General features: G+C 43.2%; 1 protein-coding gene across 2 annotated transcripts in view; it reads left to right on the top strand.

Moving 5' to 3' along the window:
* The first annotated feature begins 657 nt into the window (after nt 1-657).
* The window catches only part of TPK1 (thiamin pyrophosphokinase 1), a 302,095-nt gene continuing 292,558 nt past the window's right edge, over nt 658-10,194 (top strand). The window contains exon 1 of one of the 2 annotated variants that reach the window (XM_086741727.1): nt 658-911. In XM_086741727.1, the coding sequence (XP_086597853.1) occupies nt 869-911 (43 nt within the window). In that variant the 5' untranslated portion in view covers nt 658-868. The remainder of the gene's footprint in view (nt 912-10,194) is intronic. The other variant, XM_086741726.1, reaches the window with a different exon arrangement.

Raw genomic sequence — 10,194 nt, 5'->3', positions numbered from 1 at the left:
CACTTCCAGCAAGGACAGTGACTTGCGGTTTTTGTTTTTTACTGATAGTGTCTATCATTCTTCGCTCTAAGTAACTCCTCCGTACACTAGATAACGTTTAATAAAAAGGAAGTACTCTGCGGCCACGTTTTATCTAGAGAATGAAAAAAAAGCCAGCACACCACCACGTTTTCTGCCCTGGTCGCTGCCCTTCACGGCCACCCCAAACGCAGCTGTAACGCAGCTAGCAGCGCTCAGGTGTGGGAAACGCCGCGGAGGGGCGACGGGAGCCGCCAGGCCCGGCCCCAGAAGGGCCGGGGGGAGAGGTAAAACCCCGCGGGGCACGGCGCCTCCCACCCCGGCCCGCCTCCCTCCCTCCCTCCCCTCAGGGACCGCAGAACCGCTAACGCGAGGGTGCGGGCCTCTCGGTTAGCCCGCCCCTCCCTCCTCAGCTTAGGCCTCACCGGCCACCGCCCTGCGGCCAACCAGCGCGGGCGGCGCTCAGCCCGCGCCGCCGCTCCCTCCTGCCCCGCCGCTCCCTCCTGCCCCGCCTTCCCGTTGCCGAATCCACCGCCGAGCAACGGATCGCGGCGGCGATCGATTCTCCTGGCCCGCCTCCTCCCCCCCCCGGCCTTCCCGCTCCCCCCCCCGCCCGGCAGGACGCACCACCCCGGGGGCGGGGGCCGGGGCAGTGTGGGAGGACGCGCGGCTCCATGTACCCGGCAGCGCTGTCGCGGCTGTGCGGGAGAGGTCGTTCCTCAGGGGGAAGGGAAGGAAGGGGGCACCGCTAATCCACGCGTGCCCACTTCACCTCCAACCCCGGTCCCGCCGCCGTGGGGCAGCCGCTGGGTTTCTCCGTGCTTTCTCAGTGTGCGTGCCCCACGGGGCCATGGAGTGCGCGTTCAAGCCGCTGGAGTGCCTCCTGCCCGCCGGTACGGTACCGTCCCCCCCCCCCCCCCCCCCGGGCGGCGCGCGCCGCCAACCGCCCCCGGCTCGCCAGGAGGGGGGAGGCGGAGCGGGGCGGGGCAGCCGCGGCGGCGGGCGGTGCAGCGCGGCGAGGGATGCTGTGCCGTGCTGTGCCGTGCCGTCGGGGCTGGGCGAGCGTGCCTCCCGCCCCCGGTAGCGCTGCCGGGTTCCCTTCTGCGTCCTTGGCCTTAAAACACCCCGCGATAAACAGCCGCTTCTGCGTGAGGGGGCTGCCCCTGTCCGCTCGGCAGTGCCGACCGACCTGCAGGCCGGCCTGCCACAAGTCTTCTGAACTTCAGCTGCTTTTTTTTTTTTTCCGAATTATATCAATTTATTACCGTTTTAACCCTTTGGAGTTAAATCTTTAAGCCCTTTGGCTTTACTATTGTCACGCCTTTGGCTTTAGCCGGTGTCTTCAGTTAACTTGCCGCAGTTTTCTTGGGTTGGCAGGGCCGAGTGCTCCAGCGATGCCTGTCCCTTGGCAAGGTGACCCGTGGGCTTGGTTTCCTCCCTGATGCCTCGCCCGTGGAGCCTCCCGCCTTTGCCCTCTTCCCTGGAGCCACTGTGTGCCCCCGCGTCCCTCTTCGGTTCTGCAAGGCAAAAGCTTTGGGGCTTGGGCTGTTTTCTTGTTACTGCTTTCCCAAGTTGTTCTGGAGTGTTCCGGTTTTGTTTATTATTTTTGAGGCCTGAGAGGTGAGCGTTACTAATATATATCATTAACCTCATCATCTCTGTGAAGGATGGAGCACCTGTAGTAAGCACAAACTCATCCAAGTAGCTTGTATACCGTTTGGAATAGGCATCTCTTCTTCAGCACGTGCTTGCAGTACCTAATTCAGTAGGGCCCAATTCGCTATTCAGTGATACCATTATAAACAGTAAATATTTTTATCTTTCTGTAACGTGATTTTAAAGCTGCATAAAAATAATTTTGGCATAGCCGCTGAATTCTAACTTATACCACTCTTTTCTACTCCATTCTGGCACAAAGACTTAAGCATCATGAGGTATATGTTATTTATTTTCTAGTAAGATCTGGAAGGAAGGGAAGAGTTAAACAATGTACACTTTTAACAATTCACTACATTTTTACAGCTAGCAGTTTAACAGCATGTTTAAACTCAAGTATCTTTTAAAAATAGGGCTTTGCTCTAATTTAAAAAAAAAACTTATTCAGGGCACTCTCAAAGCTAGTAACGGGTAAACCTGTACTCAAGGTGTTCTTGCCAGACTTTATTAATGCATTTGTGTGTATTTTGAGATGCATCATTCTTTGGGTAGAAAGAGGGAATGGGCACATGGAGGTGAGATCTTGATGGGTTAACTTTCATTCATTGCAGGGTGGCATCCTTTTGCATGAAATGAGGAATAGCTTCTTACTAAAAGTATGTAGTAAGATGAGGTAAAAAAGTACCTTAAAAATTTGTGCCTGAAGAAGAACAGGCATCGCTATGTAAATTCTAAGATAGTTTCTTTTGATAAGCATTTTTATGATGTTAGGGCTACTGTATGTTCCCAGGTTCCAGGAGCTACCTTTTTTTTCTTTCTTTTTTTTTTTTTTTTTTTTCTTCTCTTCCTTTGGTTATGTCTGGTTGGCATTGAAGATTGGGATGTTTGTTCAATTTTCAGATGACCCATAGCATTATCAGACCAGAGGCTTCAACTGGGCATCAAGAAGCCTGCTTCTTTTAAAGAAATAGCTGCTACAAGTATATGACTCCACTTGGTTATACAGGATAGTGTACCTAGGAAAAATGCACAGTGGGTGCTGCATGTGAATCCTTGTCATCATTGCAAACATTAATAACCAGCACTTCAGATTGGTTTAGCCTACTAAAATTATGCAAGGCTGAGCAGATTTATTTGGTAATTCATAGAATCATAGAATGGATAGAGTTGGAAGGGACCTTCAAAGGTCATCTAGTCCAACCCCCCTGCAAGGAGCAGGGACATCCCCGACTAGATCAGGTTGCTCAGAGCCTCATCCAGCCTGGCCTTGAACGTTTCCAGGGATGGGGCATCCACCACCTCTCTGGGCAACCTGTTCCAGTGTTCTACAACTCGCATTGTAAAAAATTTTTTCCTAATATCCAATCTAAATCTACCACCCTCTATTTTAAAACCATTACCCCTTGTCCTATCACAACAGGCCCTACTGAACAGCCTCTCCCCATCTTTCCTGTAGGCCCCCTTGAGCTACTGGAAGACCGCTATAAGGTCTCCCTGGAGCCTTCTCTTCTCCAGGCTGAACAGCCCCAACTCCCTCAGCCTGTCCTTATAGGAGAGGTGTTTCAGCCCTTTTATCATCTTCGTGGCCCTCCTCTGGACCTTCTTCAACTGGTCCATGTCCTTCTTATGTTGGGGGCTCAGTTCCACAGTTTAAAATCTGGTATACCACTTAGGGAACTCAGAAGCAAGGTTTTCAAAATTGGGTAGGTGAAATGAGGCTCCCAGATTCTTGAAGAAGTACCAGTAGTTCCTCCATCTGTTTGTGTCAATGGGATACGTATTTAACTCTTCAGATAATAGAAAGCTAATCTGTGGAGAACATGACACTTCTTAGAGCTAGATGTGAGGTTACCAAATAAACCCTTGTGAGGACATTGAAGTACTGTGGACCTTGTCCCTTTGTCTTCAATATTATAAATGTATAGCAATGTATATAATGGTTCTGGTTGCTTTCTAAAGCCCTGTGCAGACATAGTGGCACATTATGGCGGGGAGGATGTGAAAGATTTGTCAACTGTGTTTGGAGGCTATTAGTTACTTTTTTTTTTTTTTGGAAGATGTTAAAAAGTTATGCTGATATTTTTATGGAATAGAATAAAACACTCACAAGTTACCTAATACTAGGTATTTGCTTTGGAATTTCAGTGCTATGTGTGCCTTGGCAGTTTTAGTCAGTGCAGTGAGAGTGAGTTCTTACGTAGACAGTAGACTCTGTGTCTCCTTGGGGAACTGACTGAGGTCCAAGTACCAGATATTTGAAAGCTGCTGTGCTAAACTAATGTGCTCAGAGACTTTGAACGTTATTCAGTCAAACAGCTGAAGCACAGCTAAAAATGACCGTGCAACAGTCAGAACCCTGTGCTGTGCTGACTTGCTTAACATAGTTTGGAATGGGTAACAAGGTAAAATTAAAAGTGAGATTTAGCTCTAAATTTGAGTATTACATACTGAAACAAATATATTTTTATTTCCTCATGAAATGGAGCCATTAAAAAGGCTCACAGAAGTCCACCCTGAAGTCCGGTGTGCTGCTTTGAAAGGGTCAGGCAGAAGCTTCACAGGGTGAAGCTGTAACACAGCTGTTACAGAAAACTGATAGTGATGTCACACTATGGCCTGTGAATCATGACAAGAGTAGCTTTTCTTTTCTTCTGGAGCATCCTTTGACAGACTAGACATTTCCCTCCTGCTGTTTATACCCTTTTCCTGCACTGTCATTGCCTCCTGCTGCTTATCCCAGAGTGTGCTGTAGGCACTTCTGCAGAGCGACAAGTGTTTCTAATTTATTATTTTAATACCATGAACTTTAGGAGCTGAGTATGCTATGCTTGTGACTGCTTAACAGTGGAAGTACTGTAGCATCCTCTAATAAGGTTGTCCCTGAATACCACTTGAGACTTTTAGAATGGCAGAGTGCCAGTTTACTAAGCTGTGTCTTCTCACAAAGAATATTTTACATCGTGTGCCATAGTGTGGCCTGGATTCTCACTCATCTCCAGATGTGATTAATGATTCTTTGCCTTGCACAGTCCTTAAAGTGCAGCTCATTATTGTTTTTATCAAGTGGAATGATGCATAAGGAGGATATCTTCCTCAGTTTATAATCCAGCAGCTCACAGTACAAGTGTCTTGTCTTGTTGAGGCAGAGGGACTGCAAAGCAGCAGCAAATCTGGTCCTTCTGCTCTCTTCTGTGCCTTGCATGCTGTTTGTTAGAGCTGAGCTTCCCATGACTGACAGGGAGCCTGTGCTACCAGTGAGGGTTGGTTTCCCCCCATCCCCACTCCTCTGTGCCCCAAGTCTGTGACCAAATGCACTTCTGAACTATGCTGCGTCGAGAGCTAGTGGTTAAGACTTGGTCTGCTGAGAAGAGGGTATGCTAGCTTCATCTCGCTGAAGCAAGGTCATCTATATGTCATAAGAGACAGAGCCACAACAAACACGACAAAGACTGCTTCAGAATTATGTGGAAATATATAGTTGTCTCTTTGTGCAAAGGGACTATAAAATTCTGCATTGAATTTAAAGCAAAGAGAACAAGAGGAAGCAACAATACACTGTGAATGCTCATCCATCATTCCACAAGCTCGATTATCTCTTCCTTTACTATATGTCTTCTCCTGGAAATGTTACTGACTGTAAACAAGTTACCTCTGAAAGGATTATATCACCATATTCCTTTTTAAATGCCTGGGGCTTGAACTTCTTCCTTAATGTTCCCTTTTCTCTGACACTAAAGATTGAAAGTTATTTGTAAAACAGTGACATGTTTGCCATTCACTGAATGACCTCCAGCCTACTACAAGTGACAATAACCATCTAAATGCCTCTTCACATGCCCATCTCTGTGTGGTCTCTGTGATGCATTATCTTGCAGTCTAATATACAAAATCCTGTGGCAGAAATCAAGACAATCATGGGGTTGTCACCTGATTGTCTCTGTTAGCTGTTGAATGTTAAAGGCATATTGGAAAGCAGTGGCGTCCCAGACTATTGGGTAGCTCTGTAGTTTTACAGGTTTTTTGCCGCTGCTGTTGGTTCAGGGTAGTGAAGTTTTTAGGTGAATCAGATAGTTCAAAAGCTGTGATTTGAGTTCACCGAAGTTGAAAGTGTTGGCAAGAGTGTCAGTCTTTTCAGACTATTTCAAGAGTTCCTCAATGAAATTAGCAAGCACTTTCATATGGCTGTGGTACTGTTCTATTTTTTTTTTTTTAATAGATACACATTTAAAATGCTTTTTTTTTTCAGGTTAATATTGCTGACTGCTCCTGCTTTTTGTTTCATATAAGTAGTAACACCATTAATTTAGTCGAGTTACCTGTGATGCCTTAGCTTGATTTTGAAGTAGCTGTCAATATTCAGCCTCAGACCCTGCTGCTTGCTAATCTGATGTGCTGGGTCAGCAGTTGTTCTGTAAGCATTATTGTATAGATTACTTACAGGTGCACTTATGAGTGAAGGCTTACAGATGGCATTTAACAGACATAATCATTGTTAACCTCGCCACTTTCTGTTAGATCTTTGCTTTCACATACTCATAGCTTTTGGAGTTCTTTATCTTTTTTTTTTTTTCTTTTTTTTTTTAATTAATGCTTTATATGCAGATGTGTTCTTTGGAATGGGGCAGCAAGCCATCTTTAACCATCTGAGCTAATAGGAAAAATTAATATATATTTACTTATTTTTGTACACATGCACAGAGCTCCCTTTTGAAATAAGTTGACGTCAAAGCCAGTTGCTGTTTGTTTGTGTGGATGATAAATTCTCACCTTATGCAGTGTCAGTGCACCAATAGTTCTATATCTTGTGGTCACTAATAGGGCATAGCTGACTCTGTTGAATGGGAATATAACTGTGAAGGGGACTGAGGTGATCTTAAAAACGCCAAAACCAACCAAACAAAAAACCCCAACAAAAAAAAAAAAGCCACCAGATTATAAGAGCAGTAGTGATGTCACTGGAGCTTCTGAGTCAAAAACTCACATTTATTACTGTTTGCACAGATAATAAAGCACTCAGATAAATTCCTTTTGGAAGGTCTTGTTTTCCACCAGTTGAGGCTTTCAAGAGGAGCCTACACAGAGTTCTGTGAGGAGTCACTTAGGTGTAACAGATTGAGACTTAAAGCTAGAAAATACACTAGCTGGTCTCCTATAGTATCTTATTTTTTTCTTTTTTCATTCTTTTTTTTTTTTTTCTCCCCTCCTTTGATTTAACATCAGATAAAGAGGTGGGAAATACACTTACTTCAGACATCAAAATGTTCATGTTGTTTGTATCCAATTAAATGTGTGCAGGACTGCTGGAAACCATTTAAACTTGTTAGTGTTTAAAGGGCAAAATATTAATCTTAAGAAGGTATAAGAAATCAAGGAAAATAGTGAACTTTCAGGTTTTGGTTTTTCTTTACTGCATTTCACTTGCATGTCTCTGGTCAGCTCTTAAGATAGTTTAGCGGTTTCACAGTAGTTTTAACATGATCTTATGTCTCAAATCTGTGTGTATACATATATATGTGTATATATATAAATAAAAGCTAGTTTTACTTTCTGGAAGCAGAAAACAGAAGAAACTCTTGTTTCCTGTTTGCAAAGCTCATCCAAGTCTGATTTATGGAGAAGCTGAATATGAAGCAAAGAAATGAGGCAGTTTGTTTACACAGGAGAAAACCTAATACATACGGCTTTCGAATTTTTCAAGCTCCAGAATAACAAATCCCAGACATACTTGTGGATTTGCTTTAGATTTGAGCATCCTGAGACATTAATCAAAGCTTAATCTATGCGTAAAGTAGCAGCATTGAGGGTAAAACCTGAAATCAAAGTCTTAAAAATAAAACAAATAACCTAAAAAAAACCAAGCAAACAAATCACCTGAAAACAGGTAAAAGGGCTAGCAGCTTCTCTTCATGAGTCAGTTTGCAGCAGCTTTCACTTCTAATGAGTTTTAAGGTTTGGGTGCAACCTAAGGGATTAGGATCTTTAAGAACAGTGCTGTTAACTGATTCTTTGTCCAGGGAAATTACTAGCTAGAAACTTAACAAATTTGGTTCTATGTGACATAATAAAAATAATCTATGCTGGTCTCAAAGCGTTGTTCTTGCAAAATGCGGATAAAAGGCGAAGAAGGGGGATGCTCACCCCCCTCCCTCCCCTCCTCAAAATAACTGTAAACCCAAAAAACAACCCACAAACAAAAAAAAACAGCAACTCAGTAATAGATCTTACCCAGTACAAAATATAGGTCAACAGGAGAGACCTCTGATATATATACCTGCCTGTTGGTAGGTTACAGAACATTCCCCATCTCTCATCTCCGCAGAGAGGGGAATTTGCAGTATGTCCAGCAAGATTAACTAATCTGATTTATTGTCACATAATTTCAAGATTGAAAAGAACGGACAGTCAGTTGTCCTTTCCACCAAAGTGGCTATACCTGTTCAAAGCGGTGGATAACCAGTTCTTAAGATTTTTGGCTTACATCTTTCTGTAAATTGTAGCTGTGCTGGATTACATGTAAGTAATTTATGGAAACAGGTTCTCCTTTCCATCCAACTGTAACCTTAAACATGAGGAATATAATTAACAGTGTTTGTGTAGTACTGCTTTTGCATAATTAAAAAGACAATTGAGAATTTCAAGTTGCTACAGCAACATTCAGTTAGTTAAATTTTACGTAGAGAGTACACATAGTAGCTTTTGGATTGCTTTTAAATTAAAGCTATTTCTGTACATCCAGTTGCAGTTGAAGCTGCTGGAAGGCTTTTCCTGTCATTTTCTAGCTTTGAATTTTGTTTTGAATGGCAGTTGAATTTTCTCAGCCCTAGTGCTGATTCTTTATAGCTTATGTTGATGGATTGTCTGCCAGCCTTCCTTTCTGGCAGGACAGAAGCTGGAGGGACACATGTGTTTATCAGGCCAATTGAAATAAATGGAAAGCTGGCCAGTGAATTCAGTAGGAGCAGAACCTGTCTCCTCATGATTAATTTATTTTGTAGTTGTGACTGCTGGTGTGTTTTCTGGTTTTTTTTATTTCTTATTTTTCTTTCACTATAACTTTTCTTTTCCCTTCTATTCTTTCCCCAAAGGTGTCCAGTTGACGTTGTTCCTGAGCAACACAGCAATAAGAGGGTAGTTCAGAAATATTTATATGTATATAAACATATATGTATATATATGTTGTATATATAAACATATATGTATGTATTTGTTGTTGACCAAATTATTTAGTGGCTTTGGTGGTAAAAGCTGCCTGTGTATCTGTCATACAGAAATTAGTTCTGCTGCAAAAGGAAAATATGTTGATGCTACAGAGTACTGGAGTCTCAAAGAGTTCGCCATCTGGAAAAGCTTTGACTTCCATGGCAGTGTCAATAAGGGTGTCTGTGGACTTGCTTGGTGGAGGCACAGCAAAGGCCTCAGGAGAGGCATTTTCTTCTTTTTCTTTTTTGTTTTGCTTCTTACAGACATAATTCACAATTATGTATGCTATGTGAGCATATATCAAAGAAGAGTACCGTTCTGCTTCCGTAGCAGAAGGGCACTGGTATGTCGATGAAATCACTGTATATATATGTGCGAAATTTATTTACTCTCATATTTGTAGCTGATTTAGCTTTGGCAAGCAAAGCACTGTCGTACAGAGCAGACCTAAGCATAGGCCGAAGCTCCAGTTGCACAGGATGTGTGACTTAAATCACTTGAAACTTTCCTGAGGTTGACTTGTGTCACCGAGTAGCTGTGCAAATACAAAGTCAATCTCTAGGTGCTCCATTTTGAGACTTTGCACTCTTGATGAGAGTTTTACGTGTAGGAGAAATTCTGAAGGCTGAAGTGAGGTTTGTACTACAGAGTTTGACCTGTGTATCAGTAATGCTTAGAAAGGTATCAAGATCTTTGTCTGCTTTAAATGTAACTGAAAGCCTCTAATGCAGATACTTTAACAGAGGCAACTTTCACTGCAGGAAATGAGTGCTCTGCAAGCTGTTCCGGGTAGGACACAGCCTTCTGAGTGTAATTGGTGTCCCCATATGGAGCAGTTTCCCTGCCCAGTTTACAGCAATATTTAATAACTATCTAAGCAGTGTTTTGTCATACTGTGAATCCAAAAGAGAAGAAATGTTAAGGAGGGCAGCTTGAGAGTCAAACAGCTAGAGATCTGCAGCTTGAACACTTGGACTGCCAGAGGGAGTGGTGCTGTGGCTTAGCTGCTGCGGATGCAACAAGAATAGCTGTTGGGCAGCGCGTGACCACCTCGTTTCATAATGAGTTGACCTGGGTACGCTGGAGATGATTAAGCTCTGCTATGAAAGTGTCTGTTTCCATATCACTGTTTCCTGCTACAGCTGGGAAATTTACTTTTCAAGTTCCTTAAAGAAGAGCTCAGTTTATTTTTTACGTAAAAAAAAAAAAAAAGAAAAAAGGGGCAATACTTTGTTAAGGGCAACTTAGTGTTTGGCTTTCTGGACTTTTGATAGCAGTGTTCTTGAAAGGTCATTGCCACAAGCTTTGCTTCAAACTGAT

This window comes from Chlamydotis macqueenii, chromosome 2, assembly GCF_036417535.1.
Source record: "Chlamydotis macqueenii isolate bChlMac1 chromosome 2, bChlMac1.mat, whole genome shotgun sequence".
Lineage (NCBI taxonomy): Eukaryota > Metazoa > Chordata > Aves > Otidiformes > Otididae > Chlamydotis > Chlamydotis macqueenii.
This window is presented reverse-complemented; position numbering and strand designations above follow the sequence as displayed.